Source organism: Schistocerca nitens, chromosome 3 (genome assembly GCF_023898315.1).
Source record: "Schistocerca nitens isolate TAMUIC-IGC-003100 chromosome 3, iqSchNite1.1, whole genome shotgun sequence".
NCBI classification, from domain to species: domain Eukaryota; kingdom Metazoa; phylum Arthropoda; class Insecta; order Orthoptera; family Acrididae; genus Schistocerca; species Schistocerca nitens.
In genome coordinates, this window is record NC_064616.1 from 148,350,913 (window position 1) to 148,376,154 (window position 25,242).

General features: G+C 42.7%; 1 protein-coding gene across 2 annotated transcripts in view; it reads right to left on the reverse strand.

Annotated features, from left to right (window-relative positions):
- The window catches only part of LOC126248093 (b(0,+)-type amino acid transporter 1), a 645,761-nt gene that overhangs the window by 39,186 nt on the left and 581,333 nt on the right, over positions 1 to 25,242 (reverse strand). For both annotated transcript variants that reach the window (XM_049948760.1, XM_049948759.1), the window contains exon 10: positions 16,209 to 16,358. In XM_049948760.1, coding sequence (XP_049804717.1) covers positions 16,209 to 16,358 — 150 coding nt within the window. The remainder of the gene's footprint in view (positions 1 to 16,208; positions 16,359 to 25,242) is intronic.

Consider the following 25,242-nt stretch of genomic DNA (forward strand, 5'->3'; position numbering starts at 1 on the left):
ATTAGATGTAACCTGACTGTTGGTGGTGTAGTGTAATGAGTAGCGTCACTGTCCACTGATAATTAGTTTGATAGGGCGTTGGTTCGCGTCTTGACGCCTCCGATTTTTTTCCCCTAACATTCGCGTTTTATTAGTTTCTGATACTTTATTATTAGATTAATATAAGTATATACTACAATATTTAATATTATGTAAATATAAGTTCACCATTTTGTTCGATTGGCTTAATCTACAGGACAGCTTGCGCTACTTGTATAAAGATATTTTGCTCCTTTTTCTTTTACGCTTCGTAATCCACATGTTGCAAAGATTGTGCTACTGGACGGAAGCAGTGACTGACCTTGGGGTTTTTCTAAAATGTGGGAATGATGAAATAATGTTTATCTTATGCGGAGAAGTATTCCAAATTTGTACCGCACTGTTTGTAATGGAACTTTTATAAGCCTGTGTCCTTATTGATTAGACATGGTACTTTCCTTTTCGTGGACGATGGAGGAAATGTGCTTTTTAATAGAGCTAACGTGGGAATTTTACGCGCGCCCGTTGAGTAAACAGTGTGATTTGCGAACTAGAAACTTCCGCAACTGCCGCTGGAGTGCTTTGCGATCGCGTATACCACGTTGGGGCCCACGTACCGTGTGCACGAGTCGCATCGTCCCTGAGCGTTCAGCAGCACGTTGAACTCGGCACGCTCAACGTTAACGTTCGACAGCACGGTCCGTGTGCCGACGGCTTTAGGAAAGACTCCCGAGCGTGCTATTCCACGCTATGACGTCAGAAACTGGGCACGCTCAACGCTCAACGTTCGGATGCACGGTCCGTGTGCCGACGGCTTTAGGAAAGACTCCCGAACGTGCTATTCCACGCTATGACGTCAGAAACTCGGCACGCTCAACGCTTAACGTTCGGACGTACGGTCCGTGTGCCGACGGCTTAAGGACAGTCGCTGCTAGACGCAGCCACGAACGAGAGACGTCAACGAAGACGCGTCGTCAAGATATTCGATACGGCGCCTCTGCTGGAAGTCTACTGACAATAGGGCGGAGCGCCGCTCAGCCGCACTCTTTGATAGCCCCTCTGGTAGCTGCGTTATCGTAGTTCATATCCAGGAAAGAGCTAGTGTCAGTAGTCAGAACTGTATACCGGAGTTCATAGCTGTCATTCAGTACAAGACAAAAACTGTTGCGACGCTACATTAATGTAGTATTTAGTGCAAGAACAATTATTATTGTGTTCTGTGATTGTAAATGTATATCATCCCTCATATGGACATGGATTTCTGCTACAGATAAGTATTCTGTATTAAAGCCTTTTACCGAGAGTGAACTAATATTCTACATATGCTGTAGCCTCCACTCGACCTCCTCCAGAAGTCACAGCTATTTAACTGTTGTCTAGTCTTGCTGCGACATATATAAAACCAGTTCACGGCGCAGTGTGTCGCTCTTTACACCACCATTGGCGTCACTTAGCACTGACACCAGGAATGTGTGGTTTATGAGAAGCTACTCGACCAGGGTACCGCATTCTCTGTAACTCCCTACGCACAGTCATTGTGCTGACTGGACTACCGGTGGCACTCTGGAATTCACGTAAGATTCCTTCCTCTGATTTCATGCTACTTTTCACAACCACTGTCCACAATGCTCGACGGTCCCTGTCCGTCCATAGATGAGGTCTGCCTGGTCTCAGTTTAGTGGTGGTTGTCCCTTCACATTTGCTCTTCATAATCACGTTATCAACAGATGAATCGGGCGCTGAAATATCCCTGATGTATTTATTACTCAGGTGACATCCAAAGGCTAAACGACGTTCTAAGCCACTGAGCACTCCTGGCCGACCGTTCTGCTGTTACTACCAGGTGTACCGGTATGAAATGAGCGTTTTTTTTATTTTTTGGTGAAAATGAAACACTAATTTTGAATTGAAAAGTAAAAACATTTTATTCAAAGTACTGACCATTGCTTTCTATACATTTTGACCACCTTTCTGGCAATTTGTGGACACCACGCCAATAGAAATGTTCGTCTTTTGAAGCAACCAATCAGACACCCAATTTTCGACTTCTTCGTAGGAACCTAAGTGTTCTTCAGCCAATGCGTGTCCCATTGATGAAAACAAATGGTAGTCAGAAGGGGCCAAGTCTGGTGAATACGGCGGGTGGGGTAGCAGCTCTCAGCCCAGTGTTTTGATTGTAACCTGAACCAGTTTTGCTTTGTGTGCAGGTGCATTGTCGTGTAAAAAAATTACTTTGCCATGTCTTCTGGCTCATTCTGGTCTTTCTTCGATCAATGCATAGTTCAAATCGATCATTTGTTGTCTGCAGCGATTAGTATTCACAATTTCACCGGGTTTTAGAAGCTCATGATACACCAAACCTTTCTGACCCCACCAAACACAGAGCATTGTCTTCTTGCCGAATCGATCTGGTTTTGCAGTCGATGTTGATGGTTGTCGCGGATTAACTCATGATTTTTCCCGTTTGGGATTCTTAAAATAAATCCACTTTTCATCGCCAGTAACAATTCGATGCAAAATTTATTTTCTTTCATGTCTTTGAAGCAAAATTTGACAAATGGCTTTTCGGTTTTTCATCTGTCTTTCATTCAATTCATGTGGCACCCATTTTCCTCACTTTTGGATCTTTCCCATAGCTTTCAAACGGTCAGAAATTGTTTGTTGTACAACATTTAGCATTCCTGCCAGTTGCTTAAAGTATCATCTTCATCAAATATTGCTTGCAATTCACTTTTTTGGTGGTCGTCCACGTTCTTCATTTCTTACATCAAAATAATTATTTCTGAACGATTGAAACCATGTTTTTCATGTTGCTTCTGATAGAGCATGATCACCATATGCCTCGACAAGCATTCGATGCGACTCTGCAGCACTTTTTTTCAAATGAAAACAAAAAATTTATGCTTTCCGCAAATCAATACTTTCTGGTACAAAATTCGACATTGTTAACACGATGAAAACATATGATGTTGTTTGTTCCATGACTTGATGTACACTAAATATCTTTGACTTAGATTAGATTAGATTAGATTAGTACTAGTTCCATGGATCATGAATACGATATTTCGTAATGATGTGGAACAGAGTCAAATTTTCCAATACATGACATAATTAAGTTAATTTAACAACATACTTAAGTTAATATAACAACTTTTTTATTTTTTTGTGTTTATTTTATTTATTTTTTTTTTTTTGTTTTTTTCTTAATTTATATCTAAAAATTCCTCTATGGAGTAGAAGGAGTTGTCATTCAGAAATTCTTTTAATTTCTTCTTAAATACTTGTTGGTTATCTGTCAGACTTTTGATACTATTTGGTAAGTGACCAAAGACTTTAGTGCCAGTATAATTCACCCCTTTCTGTGCCAAAGTTAGATTTAATCTTGAATAGTGAAGATCATCCTTTCTCCTAGTATTGTAGTTATGCACACTGCTATTACTTTTGAATTGGGTTTGGTTGTTAATAACAAATTTCATAAGAGAGTATATATACTGAGAAGCTACTGTGAATATCCCTAGATCCTTAAATAAATGTCTGCAGGATGATCTTGGGTGGACTCCAGCTATTATTCTGATTACACGCTTTTGTGCAATAAATACTTTATTCCTCAGTGATTAATTACCCCAAAATATGATGCCATATGAAAGCAATGAGTGAAAATAGGCGTAGTAAGCTAATTTACTAAGATGTTTATCACCAAAATTTGCAATGACCCTTATTGCATAAGTAGCTGAACTCAAACGTTTCAGCAGATCATCAATGTGTTTCTTCCAATTTAATCGCTCATCAATGGACACACCTAAAAATTTGGAATATTCTACCTTAGCTATATGCTTCTGATTAAGGTCTACATTTATTAATGGCGTCATACCATTCACTGTACGGAACTGTATGTACTGCGTCTTATCAAAATTCAGTGAGAGTCCATTTACAAGGAACCACTTAGTAATTTTCTGAAAGACAGTATTGACAATTTCATCAGTTAATTCTTGTTTGTCAGGTGTGATTACTATACTTGTATCATCAGCAAAGAGAACTAACTTTGCCTCTTCATGAATATAGAATGGCAAGTCATTAATATATATTAAGAACAACAAAGGACCCAAGACTGACCCTTGTGGAACCCCATTCTTGATAGTTCCCCAGTGTGAGGAATGTGCTGATCTTTGCATATTATGAGAACTACTTATTTCAACTTTCTGCACTCTTCCAGTTAGGTACAAATTAAACCATTTGTGCACTGTCCCGCTCATGCCACAATACTTGAGCATGTCTAGCAGAATTTCATGATTTACACAATCAAAAGCCTTTGAGAGATCACAAAAAATCCCAATGGGTGGTGTTCGGTTATTCAGATCATTCAAAATTTGATTGGTGAAAGCATATATGGCATTTTCTGTTGAAAAACCTTTCTGGAAACCAAACTGACATTTTGTTAGTACTTCATTTTTACAGATATGTGAAGCTACTCTTGAATACATTACTTTCTCAAAAATTTTGGATGAAGCTGTTAGAAGGGGGATTGGACGGTAACTGTTGACATCAGATCTATCCCCCTTTTTATGCAAAGGTATAACAATAGTATATTTCAGTCTATCCGGGAAAATGCCCTGTTCCAGAGAGCTGACAGATGTCATACCAACCAAACAAAAAGAAATTAAGGCTCGTTCACAACAAATGTTCCCTATCGACACATTTATAAAAAATGGTTCAAATGGCTCTGAGCACTATGGGACTCAACTGCTGTGGTCATAAGTCCCCTAGAACTTAGAGCTACTTAAACCTAACTAACCTAAGGACAACACACACATCCATGCCCGAGGCAGGATTCGAACCTGCGACCGTAGCGGTCGCGCGGGTCCAGACTGTAGCGCCAGAACCGCTCGGCCACCAGCGGCCGGCGACACATTTATATCCTAACGCTCATTTCATACCGGTACACCTGGTAATTCTCTACATACAACATACTCCCCGCCTCATTTTACACTGCCAGGTAAGCCTATCGTGAAATCTAGCGGTCGATTCCGTGTTACACATAGGTCTTCGGATACTTTTGATGAGGCGCTGTATATACGAGGATCGTTCAATAAGTAATGCCCCACATTTTTTTCAGAACGTATTTATTTTTAAGAGTCAGAATCTGGTGACAATATACATCAACATGTCCTTGTCTACGTAGTCTCCATCACGTTGTATGGCCGTACACCAACGCTGTGCAATAGCATGTATCCCCTGCTGGTAAACTCTATTGTCCTACAGGCGTAGCCATGTTTTCACTGCATGACTAACACTCTCGACATCTTCAAAGTGTATTCCCCGTAGAGAATCTTCAAGCTGTCCAACACATGTTGGTCCGAGGGTGCCAGCTCTGGACTGTAGGGTGGATCAGGCAGCCCAAGCGTGGCTGATCATGGAGCTCTGTTTCTGCATTTCTTGAGGCTGTACCTTTCTTTACCCACCGCCCAACTGTACTCCTATCAACTGCAACATCGCCATACACTGCACACAAACGTTTATGGATGTTCACCACGGTTTCTTTTTCTGCACACAAGAATTCAACAACAGCACGCTGCTTGTAACGGGATCATATGTAGACGCCATTTTGACACTGTACTACGGCTCTGCCATCTGCCAGAACAGTTCGAAACTTCACCGGCGGACAGAACAAACATCAATGTGAAGTAACAACAAGGGCGTTTGTTTATGTATATTAATGGCTTTTTATAAAATGTGGGGCCTTACTTATTGAAAGACCCTCGTAACTTGAATTCGTTCAAACTGTGTTGTTCCTAGTGCTTGTTATTATTTTTTTGATATGTAACTATGATGATCGTTGCTAAGCTGACGTGTAAAATTTACCCAGACTTTTCATAAAATGAGAATTTTCTTTCACTTATTTATCTTCCTGGCATCTAATGCAATTCCTTATACTTATATATTAAGCACGTTTCGACAAGAAAACTATACCGTGTCAAAATTCCCGAAATGTTGTCGTATCATATCTCATATCTCGAAATTGATCATGTTGATGATCATACCACACAGTGAGAAAATCATATGTTTTTCGGTTACTTTTTATGCAGGATATCGGAGAAGTGTACCTAGTTCCTTTCTCATTTGAGAGAAGTGAACTCGTCAAAGCAGTTCGCACATCCGTTTCGATTCTGCAAGACATGAGTCAAAATAATGATTATGTAAATAAATACGCAAGATACAAAGTGAAAGTATATTTCCGAATAAATTATTTCACTATTCAAAATGACTAAGAGCTACAGGTATTATTTCTTTTCTTGTCATTCACCAGAGGAAGGTCGGACAGTAGCTAAGACAACAGACACGCATTCGCTAGGTGCGGGGCCCAAATTCCCGTCCAGCCCTCTAGATTTCGGATTTCAGTGGTTCTCCTAGTCGTTAATGCGAATACGTAGATATCTGGATGTTAATCTTCCCTTCTCTTCTTGTGGTTCACCCAAATTACCCTGCAACCTGCGTCTTATCGACAACCACTTTGCATTCAAGATCAGACTAACGCTTAATCTGTTATTATCGCCGTATCTTCCTACTCGACATATCCCACTGTCTGCTTTGTGTCCAATAGAGAACTAGTATCTTTGTGACGTTGTAAACTAGTATGCTTTTCGCATCTCTTTCTGCTTCTGTTTTCTTCCTTCCATCTAGTCTGCTGTATTGTTTTTCGCTGTTCTTCTGACCAGCGAACTTCTTCCCCACATTGATTCCTCCTGTACTGTAGCCACATGTTACCGTTATAAGGCATTACTTTCGACAAGAACATAATGTAGAAATTACTTAATACAATGTTAATAAGACTGGCAGTTTCATATATTCATTACTATACATGTTATTATTATTACTAAACTACCGCAGAAAATGCATCACCTGTAACGACAAGGTCATTATACTGATGTGAAAGGAAATTCATCATTTAGGAGTATATGGTAACAAACTGAGACCAAATGAACCACACATGAACAATGTTCCAACAAAGGGACCGAAATATTCGTATCAGTATACAGTGTAACAAGCCCCCCCCCCCCTCCCCCGCTCCCCTATGGTGGCAACGCAGATATACAGGGTGGTTCATTGATCGTGACCGGGCCAAATATCTCCCGAAATAAGCGTCAAACGGAAAAACTACAAAGAACGAAACTTGTCTAGCTTGAAGGGGGAAACCAGATGGCGCTATGGTTGGCCCGCTAGATGGCGCTGCCATAGGTCAAACGGATACCAACTGCCTTTTTTTGCATAGGAACCCTCATTTTTTATTACATATTCGTGTAGTACGTAAAGAAATATGAATGTTTTAGTTGGACCACTTTTTCCGGTTTGTGATAGATGGCGCTGTAATAGTCACAAACATATGGCTCACAATTTTAGACGAACAGGTAGGTTTTTTAAATTGAAATACAGAACGTAAGTACGTTTGAACATTTTATTTCGGTTGTTCCAATGTGATACATGTACCTTTGTGAACTTATCATTTCTGAGAACGCATGGCCGGCCGCGGTGGCCGAGCGGTTCTAGGCGCTCAGTCCAGAACCGCAGGTTCGAATCCTGCCTCGGGCATGGCTGTGTGTGATGTCCTTAGGTTAGTTAGGTTTAAGCAGCTCTAAGTTCTAGGGGACTGATGACCATAGAAGTTAAGTCCCATAGTGCTCAGAGCCATTTGAACCATTTTTTTGAGAACGCATGCTGTTACAGCGTGATTACCTGTAAATACCACATTAATGCAATAAATGCTCAAAATGATGTCCGTCAACCTCAATGCATTTGGCAATACGTGTAACGACATTCCTCTCAACAGAGAGTAGTTGGCCTTCCGTAATGTTCACATATCCATTGACAATGCGCTGACGCATGTTGTCAGGCGTTGTCGGTGGATCACGATGGCAAATATCCTTCAACTTTCCCCACACAAAGAATTCCGGGGACGTCAGATCCGGTGAACGTGCTGGCCATGGTATGGAGCTTCGACGACCAATTCACCTGTCATGAAATATGCTATTCAATACCGCTTCAACCGCACGCGAGCTATGTGCCGGACATCCATCATGTTGGAAGTACATCGCCATTCTGTCATGCAATGAAACATCTTGTAACGTCGGTAGAACATAACGTAGGAAATCAGCATACATTGCACCATTTAGATTGCCATCGATAAAATGGGGGCCAATTATCCTTCCTCCCATAATGCCGCACCATACACTAACCCGCCAAGGTCGCTGATGTTCCACTTGTCGCAGCCATCGTGGATTTTCCGTTGCCCAATAGTACATATTATATCTCGCGCAATTTGTCTGCTACTGATGTGCGGATTAGCCGCGACAGCAGCTAAAACACCTACTTGGGCATCATCATTCGTTGCAGGTCGTGGTTGACGTTTCACATGTGGCTGAACACTTCCTGTTTCCTTAAATAACGTAACTATCCGGCGATCGGTCAGGACACTTGGATGATGTCGTCCAGGATACCGAGCAGCATACATAGCACACGTCCGTTGGGCATTTTGATCACAATATCCATACATCAACACGATATCGACCTTTTCTGCAATTGGTAAACGGTCCATTTTAACACGGGTAATGTATCACGAAGCATATAACATCCGCACTGGCGGAATGTTACGTGATACCACGTACTTATACGTTTATGACTATTACAGCGCCATCTGTCACAAAGCGAAAAAAGTGGTCCAACCAAAACATTCATATTTCTTTACGTACTACACGAATATATAATAAAAATGGGGTTTCCTATTTAAAAAAAAACGGAATTGATATCCGTTTGACCTATGGCAGCGCCATCTAGCGGGCCAACCATAGCGCCATCTGGTTTCCCCCTTCAAGCTAGACGAGTTTCGTTCTTTGTAGTTTTTTCGTTTGACGCTTATTTCGTGATATATTTGGCCCGGTCACGATCAACGGACCACCCTGTATATTGTCGGATGCAAATCACCATAAAGGTGCCGAATGGCATCGTGCTGTAGTGTGTCCCAAGCATCTTGCACATTTTGTTGCAATCAGCAATTGTTCTAGCTGGCTGTGGAGAACGAGTAAATTCCCACGTCGTCATGTGCCAGACCTGTTCAGTTGGCGGGAGATCTTGTGTTCTTGCTGGCCAGGGAAGTTGTACACCACGAAGAACACCTTGTGTAGCAGCAGCCATGCATTGTCCTGGTGAAAAATCGCATCACGTTCCTGATGGAGAAACTGTAGTAACACGAGGATAACAACCTATGTAGTATAACGGGCACTGGTTACTTTGCCCCGCAGAAACACCAAATGTGAGCGCGACTTGTAACTGATGCTATCTCCCCCCTCCCCCTCCCCCCCCCCCACACATACACACAATGAAGCCTGGGATGGGACCCGTATGTCATGGGCGAATGCACTCCAGAACAGGCCGCTCACAAGGTCTACTCCGTACACGTGTACGTCCATCACTCGCATACAGACAGAATCTATTATCATCACTGAAGACGGCAGAGCACCATTCCATTCTTCAGTCGACTCCTTCACGATGCCAGAGTAGCCGTGTTTGGCGATGTCCTAGTGTCGTGGCTGCCCGGCCAGATGAACACGTGATCTTAGTACTACTAAAGCAGACGGTTCGCCATGGCCCTCGGTGCCACAGCAGATGCAAGATGTATCCGAATTTCTTCTCTGGACGACGTTCGGTCGACCACCACTGTTCAGACAATGGGTCGAGCTCAACGTGCGTCTGAACTACGCGGACTCCCAGAACCTGGCCTACAGGCGTGGAAATGTTCCTCAGGTCACTGCTAAAAGCAGCGAAACGACCGACACATTGTGCCCAACATGTGCAGAAATCCGCCGATGCGTCCATCCACCTTTCCTCAGGCTCACACATCGTTCAAATGGCTGATTTTTGTTGAAAAGTTTGATTAAAGATTTCACTTAAAATGTTAAGATTGTTAGCTCAGAGTTTGAAGTTTCATATATTGATGAAAAAAAACCCAAGAAAAACAAAGAAATGTATGCTTGATTACTTTTTAGTGTGCTATTGGATTTTAATTTTGAGATGCACACCATGATAACGGATGGGGCTCCGTTTTATTGTTACCATGAGAGTCAAAGTAAGAAAGGTTATAATGAAATGTGCGCCACTCTCTACAATTACGTTGAGTACCCTGTCCCCGTAAGAGAACCCCACTTCTTCAACAGTGCATAAGAGGCCAAAATCGCAATCATACGGTTATAAGAATGTTATTGTTCTTAACAGACAGTGGCAGAGTTGACAAAATCTACCGCTATTTCCCCGTTAGAGGACACTCTTATCTACAGTCTGACCACGACTTACGTGTCGTGCGAAGATAGTTACGTATGTGTGACAGAGTACGGTTTTCCTAGCAGTATATCTTACTTATCTCCGAATCCAGCCACCTTGGTTCCTTTAAAGTTTATGCGGCAAAAGCAAGCGAAACAGTGAATTTTAAAACACGATGGATCCCTTTATACAAAAACGTCATCTCAGCTGAAACAATGGGAAGAGGCACTAGAAAAGAGGAGAAAGCATCATCTGCTCCCCATTAGTTTCTGTGCTGCCAGTACTGTTCACAAAAGAAAAGGCAAGTAGTTGCTAAGTCCTATATCGAAGGAGTCTAAATCCATACCTTCACGTTAGTGAAAGCGAGGACATATTTTCCCAATAAGAGCATTGGGCTTCCTGGAACAGAAGCATGTGAAGGGAAATCTCCCATAAAATAGAAGAAGAAAGATGATATTGCGAAACTACTGAGGAATATTATAGATAGACAGTATCAAGTTTTTATAATCATCTGAAGACTTAACCTACAATAGCAGCAGATGCAGATTACTGAAAAGTGACCAGAATCTATTATTTTTATAACATCGCCGGCCGCAGTGGCAGAGCGGTTTTAGGCGCTTCAGTCTGGAACCGCGCGACCGCTACGGTCGCAGGTTCGACTCCTACCTCGGGCATGGATGCGTGTGATGTCCTTAGGTTAGTTAGGTTTAAGTAGTTCTAAGTCTAGGGGACTGATGACCTCAGATGTTAAGTCCCATAGTGCTCAGAGCCATTTGAACCATTTATATCATCTTTTGCATTCATTTTTATGAACTGAGGGCTGTTTTGTAAATACTTAGGGCTACAAAGATGATATTAAACATTTTCAGTGGTTTAGATTCAAAGACGCGTGGAAACAACATGTCATTTGGTTATCGTTTAAATGTACTTCAGATCATGATTATGTATGGTAATTTCTCTGTATAATTGTACGCTCCAGACAGACATATATGCTATACAGTACATTTATTGGACTCGAAATAGTGTGATTCATTAAATATAAATTTTTACTTTTATGTAATTTAAATAAGTGTCTTAAAATATATTTCCTTCCTCATTTATTGTTCTCAGGGGATAACTCCATGTGATAAAAATCACTATGGCAGCAACAAGCCGCGCGGGATTAGCCGAGCGGTCTAAAGCGCTGCAGTCATGGACTGTTCGGCTGGTCCGGGCGGAGGTTCGAGTCCTCCCTCGGGCATGGGTGTGTGTGTTTGTCCTTAGGATAATTTAGGTTAAGCAGCGTGTAAGCTTAGGGACTGATGACCTTAGCAGTTAAGTCCCATAAGATTTCACACAGATTTGAACATTTTTGCAGCTACAAATATTTTTCAGACTAGTTAACATTAGCCTTAAACATTCCAGAAAATGTACTGTTTCACACAGCAGAAAGAAATTCGCCATTAAATTGCTAAAGAAGGTTGTGGAACGTTTTTTCTTCCTCCTAAATAATTTACAAATCATTAGGTCTCCTCTTTTAGAAATAAGTGATTCAGTTAATCTGATGAAAGATCACTAGACGGTCACCAAAAGTGAAACAAACCGATTAATTAAAATTGTCCGAATGCTATCTTGAGGAATTCCTTGCCAGGCTCGAAACAGATGCTGAGCCAGGTCATGATGATTGTTGGAGTTGCTGGAGGAGGCAGATTTGAAAGTACAGTCTTCCCGTTGCATGCCAGACATACGTTGTGGGTGACATATCAGAGGACCGACTAGGCCAGTCAAGGATCAGCACATTCTTCTAGACGTTTGTGGTATGAACTATTGCGTGGGGGTCTTGCAATATCCTGCTGAAGTATGCCATTTGGTCCTTGGTCAAGAAGGTTATGACAATAGGGTTTACCATTCTTCCCATATACTGGCGAGTATTCAGCCTCCATTCAACTACCACCAATTCAGTCCTGTCGTCGCATCGAGTCCCTCCCCACACCACGCTTCTAAGAGTTGGAGAAGTACGGGTCTCGAGAAGGGCTGCTTCCTGTGCAATATCACCATGTTGTCCGCGGACACAGTGTCGTCGATCTGGCCGCCTCAAACAGAAGCGGAACTCGCCGCTGAACACCACAGGACGCCAGTCAGTGTCCCAGTTCACTCTCGCTTTGCACTAACCAAGTCTCTGTTGTCTGTGGTAAGCAGTAAAGATCTTAACCCAGCGTCCAGTATCCTGTTCCCGACAGTTCATTGTGGCATTGTCTGTAACCTCGGCTGATGTCATCAACTTATTCGTCAGAGCCAGCCGAACAACTGAATGATCCTTTCGTGATGTAACCCTTGTGAAAGGAGACATGCCTACTCTTTTTACCTAAGTGCAACTTGTCAGCATTCGTTCTGAAGCTACTGCACTGCAGCCAGCTGTCGGTACGATGCTCCCGTACTCCTCATGCCAGTGATTCGACCCTTCTCAAAGTCCGCAATAAGCCGCGCATGCATTTCCTCTGGGCATTCTGTGCTGAAATGTCCACCTGAAACGTACTAGTAACACGGTGTCGTCCAGAAATCGCGGTGGTACACCGAAGTCGGCAACGCGCATCGATACCACATACATTAGCTAGGGCTCGCTGCAATCAGCAACAACCAGTGAGAGACACTGCAAGAGACATGCTCTCCCTCTCAGTACAGCAGATCCTCAGTGCTGAGGTCAATATGGTGTCGTGCATGCAAGAGCCCAACCCCATTGTGTGACCTTTGCTTCAGCAGTCAGCGCTGTTAGTCAGAGTCTCAGCGGAGCATGTTGTTGCTCATGTCGTCTTGTAAGAGCAATGGATCATTTTAAGTAACTACTCTGGCGCTAGTATAGGGTAACATGATTAGTCTGTATCAAACAAACACCATTAAGCAGCATTGAAAGCGTGATACTGACTTGGAAGTATGCGTGAACCCTATGGTAACTTCCGTAGGTGGCCAACGTGCAGATGCGACAAATGACTTAGCTACTCCAACTTTTTCTACTTAACATTCCATGACGAAGTGTTTGTAAATAAACTCATACCGTTCTGCTATATACACTACTGGCCATTAAAATTGCTACACCACGGACATGACGTGCTACAGACGCGAAATTTAACCGACAGGAAGAAGATGCTGTGATATGCAAATGACTAGCTTTTCAGAGCATTCCCACAAGGTTGGCGCCGGTGGCGACACCTACAACGTGCTGACATGAGAAAAGTTACCAACCGATTTCTCATGCACAAACAGCAGTTGACCGGCGTTGCCTGGTGAAACATTGTTGTGATGCCTCGTGTAAAGAGGAGAAATGCGTACCATCACGTTTCCGACTTTGATAAAGGTCGGATTGTAGCCTATGGCGATTGCGGTTTATCGTATCGCGACATTGCTGCTCGCTTTGGTCGAAATCCAGTGACTATTAGCAGAATATGGAATTGGTGGGTTCAGGAGGGTAATACGGAACGCCGTGCTGGATCCCTACGGGCTCTTATCACTAGCAGTCGAGATGACAGCCATCTTATCCGCATGGCTGTAACGGATCGTGCAGCCACGTCTCGATCCCTGAGTCAACTTATGGGGACGTTTGAAAGACAATAACCATCTGCACGAACAGTTCGATGACGTTTGCAGCAGCTTGGACTATCAGCTCGGAGACCGTGGCTGCAGTTACCCTTGACACTGCATCACAGACAGGAGCACCTGCGGTGGTGTACTCAACGACGAACCTGGCTGCACGAATGGCAAAACGTCATTTTTTGGATGAATCCAGGTTCTGTTTACAGCATCATGATGGTCGCATCCGTGTTTGGCGACATCGCAGTGAACGCACATTGGAAGCGTGTATTCGTCATCGCCATACTGGCGTATCACCCGGCGTGATGGTATGGGGTGCCATTGGTTACAAGTCTCGGTCACCTCTTGTTCGCATTGACGGCACTTTGAACAGTGGACGTTACATTTCAAATGTATTACGACCCGTGGCTCTACCCTACATTCGATCCCTGCGAAACCTTACATTTCAGCATGATAATGCACGATCGCATGTTGCAGGTCCTGTACGGGCCTTTCTGGATACAGAAAATGTTCGACTGCTGCCCTGGCCAGCACATTCTCTGGATCTCTCACCAATTGAAAACGTCTGGTCAATGGTGGCCAAGCAACTGGCTCGTCACAATACGCCAGTCACTACTCTTGACGAACTGTGGTATCGTGTTGAAGCTGCATAGGCAGCTGTACCTGTACACGGCATCGAAGCTCTGTTTGACTCAATGCCCAGGCGTATCAAGGCCGTTATCACGGCCAGAGGTGGTAGTTCTGGGTACTGATTTCTCAGGATCTATGCATCCAAACTGCGTCAAAATGTAATCACATGTCAGTTCTAGTATAATATATTTGTCCAATGATTAGCCGTTTATCATTTGCATTTCTTCTTGGTGTAGCAATTTTAATGGCCAGTAGTGTACGGGAAGGTGTCGTCGTTGAGTGACTGTAGGAGGATACAAGATGACTTGGACAGGATTTGTGATTGGTGTAAAGAATGGCAGATAACTCTAAATATAGATAATGTAAATTAATGCAGATGAATAGGAAAAAGAATCCTGTAATGTTTGAATACTGCATTAGTAGTGTAGCGCTTGACACAGTCACGTCGATTAAATATTTGAGCGTAACATTGCAGAGCGATATGAAGTGGGACAAGTATGTAATGGCAGTTGTGGGGAAGGCGGATAGTCGTCTCCGGTTCATTGGTAGAATTTTGGGAAGTGTGGTTCATCCGTAAAAGAGACCGCTTATAAAACACTAATACGACCTATTCTTGAGTACTGCCCGAGCGTTTGGGATCCCTATCAGGTCGGATTGAGGGAGGACATAGAAGCAATTCAGAGGCGGGCTGCTAGATTTGTTACTGGTAGGTTTGATCATCACTCGAGTGTTACGCAAATGGTTCAGGAACTCGGGTGGGAGGAAAGGAGGCGTTCTTTTCGTGAATCACTACTGAGGAAATTTAGAGAACCAGCATTTGAGGCTGACTGCAGTACAATTTTACTGCCGACAACTTACATTCCGCGGAAAGACCACAAAGATAAGATAAGAGAGATTAGGGCTCGTACAGAGGCATATAGGCAGTCATTTTTCCCTCGTTCTGTTTGAGAGTGGAACAGGGAGAGAAGATGCTAGTTGTGGTACGAGATACCCTCCGCCACGCACCGTATGGTGTATTGCGGAGTATGTATGTAGATGTAGATGTATTGTAGTTTCTCCTGGTCGCAATACATCATGTTCTGACACCATTATTCACCTGTAGGAATGGCTCTTTTGTATCCTGAAAACACTGACGATAAGCTCGCATAAGGGTAAATATTTAATCAACATATCCCACGGAAATGAAAAAAAGAAACAAAAACGATTATCATTTTGGTAGACTTCTATGCAGATGTTCATGTTGTAACATTTCCCATTGCCATCAGTGTATGTCTACATATAGTAATAATGCTCGTATGTAACAATGTGCATATGTTTAACGAACGAATAAAGATGAGGCAGAACACAAGTTCGCATTGGAAATGGTCGGGAAAAAATGTCTGCTGGGCTCTTTTCTACGAAACCATCCCGGAATTCTCAATAATTTATTTAGCGAAACAACAGAAAACCTAAATCTGAATAACCTGACGAGGACTCGAACGCCGCTCCCGCAGAATGCGATTCCTTTGCTTTAATCATTACGCCAGCTCTCTCGATTACTCGTGTGTAAAGAACAGTGTGATAATTATCAACAGGAATCAACGAGGAAAAATGGAAAAAAAGCACTCGACATGAGGCAGTGGTTATTCTTGCAATAAAGGGAACGGACGGAATTTTTAAAACAACGTTTGTAAAACAAAATGGAGACAGACCTTGTAGGGCCGTGGCGCATTTGGTTTGGTTCTCCGCATTACTAGCAGAGCCAGCATTGAGCCACCGTAGAATATCCAAGCTGTGAAGCTGAAGAAATCTATCAACGAGTCGATGTTCCCAGCTCCGACCATTGCGATGGCAATCAGTGACTGCAACAAAAAAGAAACTATGTTAGAAAAAATATTTTTAAGATAGCAGATTACGTGGGTCGGTATCAGACGAAGACTGCGCCCAGGAGCCCAGAAGACTGCGAGGGTTTCTGAAACAAGACAATCAGCATTGTTGTCACTTCCCTCTCGGTGATATCTGAAAAGCCGAAAGAGGTGACAGTGCAAAACATGATAATTTCAGAAAATGAGCTACTCCTCCCAGGGCTACACCTATCCTAAAATTTTCAAAATAATCACAGATCATTGTCTCTGAAACGCTGAATTTTTGCTGTGATTGCTCTTACCAATAGTAGTGGAACTGTTTCTTACGAGTAAGCGTTAGTCAAGGGTTGTACTAAAAGGCTCAACACTATCTGAAATACCACAATATTAATTGTCTAATTTCGATGTCAATAAATTAATTTATTCCTAAAGTTAACAACAAACGACTACTTCATAGGAAAAACAAGCAACAGTAATTACGTACCCTTAGCAACAAAGTGGACTATCAAACAAAATAGATAGTTCGAAATTATTGTTGAAGCCGGTGATCGATTTGGTTTGTTAGACGCACATGATAGCGAAACGTAGATATTAATTCATGTCTCCCAAGTTGAGATCGAAACCTCTAGTCTTAAAAAATATGCGGGAGGTACTTGACATGATTCAAAGGACTACTTTCAGTTTCTTTCTTTTGTGCGAGTTCCGTTACTAAGGATATCTGTTTCAGATTCTGATATCCGCACATTCGAGTCTTTTGGTCATGATCATGACGTAGACGCTATGGGAATAGTTAAGCAGCGCGCTGAACTACATACCTGCCTGCCTGCAGGGAATTCCGCGACAGCATGGTGGAGCACACTTACGACGAACACGACTTGTGGTTCCAATCGGGAGAATGAGTAGCCGAGGGAAATGATGAAGAACCTTAGTCATCCTGTCCTAGCTACTGTGTGGCATTTAAAGGCACCTCACACTGAACAGTGTTGTGATGGAAAGTCTCATCTGACTTGGGGAAAATAATCAACATATATTTACATTTGTTGTAACAATCAACAAGCAGCTGCACGAAAGTAATTTTATATTTTTAACGGTTTCAGACACATAGTGTCTCTCTTCAGGAGAATATAATTATCACCTTATTAGCGAACGTCAATAAGCAGATGTATGGAGCATACTACTGTAGTTCCTTATAGCAGATTTGTACAGGTGCCATGATCCACATGACAACAGTAATACGTTGCACACACCTGATTATTTCTGACGCTCGCCAATAATGCGACAGTTATAATCTTCTGAAAAATGGCACTAGGCGCCTGGAACTTGGATAAAATAATGTATTTACATGACCTGAACAGATGGATTTGTAACCAGATGGGTCTAGAGCGCAACGAATCTACAGCTCAGGCTATTCCTCAATCACTGATCTTGTGAAACTCGGGTCGCTCTGTTCAGCCAGGAGGCTCAGAAGGAAGCGCCCTGGTTGATGTCCTGTTCTCTGACTACGGTCTCATATTATACGTTAATGAAAAAAATAGGTGCTTATGCACTACTAGACGAACTTTGTGGATTTAAGACTATGAACTTATTAGAACTCAACTCTACGTTTTTAACGGGGAGAAATCTTCTGACGTGAAAGTAGCTTCCTGTGTACCCCAAGAGAGGGTTTAGGATCTTGCTGTTCATTATACACTGGCTGGACAAAAATTTGCAAACACGAAAAGCACAACACATTACCATGCATAATACGGCGTAGGAAACTAAATGGCATTAAAAACAGCTTTCAGTCGTTTGAGAATCGATAAATACAGGTCCTGTATGGTTTTCAAGGGAACCTTATAGCACTGTTCCTGCAAAACAGTGGCCTGTTCGGGGAACGATGATGAAGGTGGATAGCGAAGGCGCACCTTTCTCTCCAAAATAGATCACAAAGCCTCAATAATATTTAGATATGTTGACTGTAGTGGCCAGGGGAGATGCGACAATTCATCCTGGTGCTCACAAAACCAGTCGCGGACAAAGCGAGCTGTGTGAACAGCGGCCTTGTCTTCTTCGAGCATCACAATTGGGGAACGAACTTTGTACCATGTGATGGACATAATCAGTCGAAATGATCACGTAATGGTTGGCAGTAATGCGACCCTTCAGAGTAACTATGGGACCCATGGAATAACAACGATGTGACTGCCGATCATCACCGAATCCCTGCCAAGTTTCAGTCTTGGGACTTAAACTCGGCCAGAAGTTGTAAACAGTGAGAGACAAGACTCATGCGACCAAATGACCTTCTTCCATTGCTCCATAGTCCAGGTTTTATGGTTTCGGCACCACGTTTTCCCGTTACGGGCGTTTGCATCACGGGTGAGTGGCTTTGTAATTCCAGTTCACTCTACAATTCCCTGCTTATGAAGGCCCCTTCGTGTTGTTCTGGTGCTGACAGGGTTCGTGACTGCGACATTCAGTTCTGCATTGACTTTTTCAGCTGTCGTCCTCTTTTTATTGTTAACAATCCTCTTCAATGACCGTCACGCAACACACACTTTCGTCCGCGTTGTGACTTAACGGATGTTGCTTTTCCGCTTTCCCTGTATGCGATATAAATCTTCGATACGGTGCCTCTTGAAACACCAAACACTAGGGCTACCTTGGTTTCGGAAGTATCCATGAAACGAACACCAACAAATTTCCCACGTTCGAATGCACTTGTTTTCGACATAATACACCCGCAAATGCACAGAACACTGTTCTGAGCACAACTGGCGGTTGCAACTTATTGAGGCCATTGCACAGGTGCTGTTCGTGGTCTAATACAAGGTAAAAGCGCAACCTGCAGGTGTGGCTAGGCTCTATATTTATATTCAAGCATACATTTCTCGCGGTGTTTCCATACTTTTGTCGAAACCCTACACGCAAAAATGACGTGGTGGGCAACGTCTTTTGGTAGATGACACTGTCACAGCGCCAGAAACCTGTAGTGAAATGAAGGAATATCTATAGAGGATCGACGCATGATTCAATGACAGGCAGGAGACCGCAGCATAAATAAATGTAACGTGCATAAATAAGCGGAAAGACCCATAAATTTTTATTGCACGATTTACAATAACTTGCTGGATACAATAACAAGATGTCTAGAAGTATGAGTCTGGACAGATTTAAAAGTGGATACACCACATAAAACTGGTTGTAGGAATAATAAATGTCAGAGTCATTCGCAGAATCGTGACGAAATATGATTCTCCCACGAATGTGTTAGCTAATAAAATCCTTCGGCTTATTCTTTTTCTTTTTTAAAGGAAGGAAGGTAGGCTAGGGTTTAACGTTCCGTCGCCGACGAGACAATTGGAAACGGAGCCAAGATAGGAAAGATAGGACTGGGGAAGTAAATCAGTCGTGCCATTTTCAAAGGAACCATCCCACCTTTTGCCTTAAGCAATTTATGGAAATCACGGGAAACCTAGTATAAGTCGTGGACGAGCGACGGTAATGTGCCAACGTTGTTTTGTCACAAATCGCAGTGGAGCAACATCTGTAAATCAAATGTTCAAGACATTCACCAGAACGTTTTGAAGAAGAGAAAAGTGCGTGACAAGTCTGTCCTGTAGCCTTTGTCTTCCGAACAGAAACAACGAGTGGACCCCTGCCTCAACTTGATTGAAATGCGAAATGCCGACAATTCCGTTCTGGAAACAAATCATCGGTGGCGACGAGATTTGGTGTTATCAATATGAACCTACCATGGCAGAAATTTGCATGGAGGGTCAGTGCTCTGACGAGATAATCGACATTCAAGCCAGTATGACGTGCGAGTTGAACAACGTCGCAAAGAAGAACTTTTCTGACAGTTTTACATGGTTGTATGAACGTTCTGTGCCTAGTATTCAAATGGGGGCAGAGTGTGTAGAACACCTGAAGCATTAAAAACACCTTCTTAACGTTTCCGTGTTTCTTATTAATCCAGTCTTGAAACATAACGTACCATGTGAGATACACGTTATTGGTATCACACCTACGAGACGTTTTTAATAATGCCCGTTCGTCTGTGTTTTCGCCTGTATCATGCTAAGTTATTAGAATGTTTCAGTGCACAGTTCGGTCTCCTGCAGATGTGAGGTTAGGTTACCGTGCGTCAGACATCAGATGAGGCGTGTTTGAAGATGGCTGCGTCGATAACAGCGCTACAGATTCATTCCCACATCGTCGCACAACTGAGAAAGTGCACTGTGCTCTCGCCGAGACCTGAAATATTGTTGATAATATTGTACTACGGCGGGACGGGATTATTTGATAATTTTCATTCGTGGAATTCTGAGAAACTCCGTGACACTGCCAACCAGTAACAATAGAAACAGTGTAGCCCTGCGTAATTTCAATATGTTTTTTCCAAAGTCAACCGTCTGCCACATCATGGAGGGAGTAAGTGAAATAGACCGTGGAATCCTTAGCGACAGCCTCTTGTAGGAATGTGGGAAATTATGTAGCGTAATTACGTTAGGATCCTGGTTCTAGCACGCTCGCTATGCTTGAGGAGTGACCTCATATAAGAAGACGTGAAATACTCGTGGAGCGGTATCTGCAACGAAACGACGTGAGGGAACCGAATATACGCCGGCTTCAACAATAGCTCTCGAACCAACAGAGTCTTAGAACATTACAGATAAATTAGTGTTTTCTTACATGTCAGTTACATACATTTGTTTAGTAACACAAAAGCGTCGGTGTAGTGATTACACTCGTTCAGGGTCACTTAGTGAGGTATGAAGCTGGACAATCGGGACATTATCTGCTAAAATCGAAGTGAATGGCCCATAGTTTTACCTCTGACAGCTTTTCGTCCACGTGAATACCTGACACTTATTCTCATATTTGTGTAGTTGTTTAATGAAAAGTTTATTATTTTCCCAGTAACTTTATTTAAACGTTGATTGCAAGTGCTATTAAGAAACTGTACTAATTTAAAAGTGGTCAATTTCATATGTTAGTGGACGCCACAACTGAAAAGATAACCAAAACACGCTTCTGTCAGGAAGGCATATAGAATTGTTTAAACAATTTTTAATGACAATTCGTTCTCATTTAATGTGAGTACACTTGCCCAAGAATACTAGCTTATTTATGAACAAACCTCTATTTGTAATTATTGTGAATGATCTGAGTGTGACCGAATATTTATAACAGTTCTTTATTTAAATATTGTTGTAATACATTAGTTTAGTCTGGGAAGTGGTCAAGATGAGTCAAATCATGTCTGTAGAACTTAAGAACGATGTGTTTTTTTATGGGGTGACCTTCAGCCAATGGAAAAGCAGACAACAGTGGGACACTGCAGAAGTCAAGTGGAGACAAACTTTTCGAGCTGAGTTCTTGAAGAAGGTAGATCTGCCTGCAGTAACATGCATGATTCGGTTGTATAGGTGATTGATTCTGGGCAGTGAACGGCTGCTATCATACTTTGACTTGTGAAGGGACTTCATATTACGAGAGATCTGAAAGTGCTCCAATATAGGACTCTAACTTTTTCCGCCTATATTACGGATCTGAGGCTGGACCATGAGTTACTATTCTTTGTATCGTGCGTGTTAATATGTGAATCATCATGCTAAACTCTGAACTTTTTTCAGCTGGTGAATATTTCATGTACTGTGATCATGAAATGCTCTTAGTTTTTGCGAGTCTTTGATGACTATTTAGTTTGAGGATTCTGCTACCATTCTCATAACGCTCTCAACATAGCTTTATTGCTTTTGATAAGGGTATTTTCTGTTGGTATTTTAACTGAATATCGTAGGACCACTTCCCGTGTACCTGAGATGTCTTTTCTTGAGTAAACATTATTCAACATAACTCTCTGTCATTTACATCAATTACAGACGTTACAATAGAACTCTTTTTAATAAATTATCGGGCCGGCCGGTGTGGCCGTGCGGTTAAAGGCTCTTCAGTCTGGAACCGCGTGACCGCTACGGTCGCAGGTTCGAATCCTGCCTCGGGCATGGATGTGTGTGATGTCCTTAGGTTAGTTAGGTTTAATTAGTTCTAAGTTCTAGGCGACTGATGACCTCAGAAGTTAAGTCGCATAGTGCTCAGAGCCATTTGAACCAATAAATTATCCATTTAACTTAATTTTGTATTTCTGTGTATTTCATTAACTCGCAATTCTAGCCAGTGCATAGATTATTCGACTGCAGGTTATTATTTGCAGTGAATTAGCTATGGGAAATGAAAGCAGATGTGCATGACTCTACACTATGACCACATTGAGTTACACTTTTTAAACAGAGCTCTGCATAGCCCAAGTACCTAAAGTACGAGTAACTGGAGGTAAACACGGAACTAATTTGCCCATATGGGATGCTGTATAGAAGAGCAGATACACTTGCAGTAACCGTTTGGTATCGTCACTCTCACATACCCTGAGAAGCACTTTGTGCTGTAATTTTGGAGGCAAGTGGGAGGACTATATTGATCCAGACAATACGCAGATATCTCTACACGATCAGTTTAGCTTCTAAGCTTCCATTATGGAAGAAATTCCAACCGTTCCTCCTAGCACTATGATGCATGAAGAAGTGAGAAAGGAATGGGATTTAGATCAGTGGCACACGGTTCTCTTCGTTGACGACTGCAGAATTTCTCTAACGCCTGACGATCGTTGTAGAAGAGTGTGGAGGCGGACAGGTGACAATGCACTTCTCAGGCATTCAGTCTCACTGGTTCAGCAGGGAGGTAGGTCGGTCAGTTATGTTTTAGACTGGTTTCAAGTAAGACTGTCGGGCGCCTCTCACCACTAACAAGGGAAATTTGGGAACCGTGCAATATCGGACGAGAATCTTGCACCTTATTGTCCAAACCTACTGTCAACAATTTGGTGATGGGTTCGTCTTTCAAGACGATTCTGAATGAGTATACTTGTACCCATAAATTGCAGGAGGCAGGATTTGAACGATTGGAATGGACTGCTGCATCGTCTGTCAAGAACCCAATTGACTGTGCCTGGGACCAGCTAAAGCTTGTAGGGATCGGATGATCTCAGAAGACCCACCGTCTGCATAGCAACGTCTCGACCACATTGCGAACAGAATGCTAAGGAGGATACAGGCACGTTGCAGTGTACGGGGGGGTGGGGAGGGGTAGGGGGGAGGGGGGGCGAGGGGGGGGGGGAGCAATGTGTTACTGAATGTTACACAGAAACAGATTTTGATTTCACACATGTGCAAACGTCTGCCCTTTCGAAAATACTGCCTTTAGTTTGTTTATTGTTTGTTTTTATTTCGCAGTAAAGTATTTTTATTGTAATTAGGTAAATTCTTTCATTCCCTGACCCTACACAGGTTTGCAGATGTGTATAGATGCAAATCTACGGGGGCTGGAACTTAAATAGAGACAACTTTTTATTTACAGCTCGTACAAAACAGATCGTGTTTCAAAGTTTTGCTGACCTTCAAAGTAGTCACCAGCACTGTGTATAACCCGTTGCCAGCGATGTGGAAGTCGTAGTGCCAGTTGTGTTGACAGTTCGATCGGCGCGGTCTATTGCCCGGCGAATCTGAAGCAGTTCTGAAGCGAATGTCGTGAAGTGTTTTCTTCAGTTTAGAAATAGAGTTGAACTTATGACGGCTTAAGTCAGGGGAGTAAAGGTGGTATAGCACATAGCAGCCCCATCAGTTAAAGAAATCAGTAACAGCTTGCACTGTACATGTTTGAGCATTGTCCTGCAAAATGATGGTCAGGTCCTGCAGAAAGTGTCATCACTTCTGTCTCTGTACTGTTCATTTTTGGAACACAACCTACGACCAGCCTAGAGACAGAGGTGATGACACTTTTCTGCAGGACCTGGCCATCATTTTGCTGGACAATGCTCAAGCACGTACAGTGCAAGCTGTTACTGATTTGTTTGACTGATGGGGCTGCTAAGTGCTATACCACCTACTGCGCTCTCCTGACTTAAGCCCTCGTGAGTTCAACTCGTTTCCTAAACTGAAGGAAACACTTCTCGGCATTCGCTTCAGAACTGCTTCAGATTAGTCGGGCAATAGACCGCGCCGCCAGAACTGTCAACACAACTGCCACTGTTAAGAGTATCCCGCGACTTTCACATCCCTGGCAACGGGTTATACACGGTGCTGGTGATTACTTTGAAGGTCAGGAAAACTTTGAAACACGTATCTATTTTGTACGAGCTGTAAATAAATAGTTGCCACTATTAAAGTTCCAACATTCGTATTTTTAATGGGGTACAGCAGCCAGCCACAAATTGGTTTTAGGTTACTTTATTAAAAAAATATCATTACTAGTTTCGAATTTATACAATTTGTCATCAGGCAGCTATCATGATTTCGTCCAAACATACGATGCGTTGGTTTACTGGTGAGTTGTCATGAAATCTTCGTCTGGAACATTTGCTTTCACAGTTTTCTTCCAGCGAATTATATTGGTAATTTTGTTTGTATTTCCACAATCGCATACATCGATTTGCATTATTAAACACTTTCAGTTGGTCACAAAACGAATTTCCAATGCGCACCACATGTTTAGACTCACGTACAACATTTGTTTTTGTGCTGTCATAGATCGATACCACCCCACTGGCTTCCCGCAGCTGTTAATGGCAACGCAAGTTTCCCTCAGATGCCGACAGCGGTTGTAAGGGATCCGACGAATCCAATGGAGCACACCCACTGAGCCACATCTCCAGAGGCTCTGTCCCACGAGCGCCGAATACACTCCTGGAAATTGAAATAAGAACACCGTGAATTCATTGTCCCAGGAAGGGGAAACTTTATTGACACATTCCTGGGGTCAGATACATCACATGATCACACTGACAGAACCACAGGCACATAGACACAGGCAACAGAGCATGCACAATGTCGGCACTAGTACA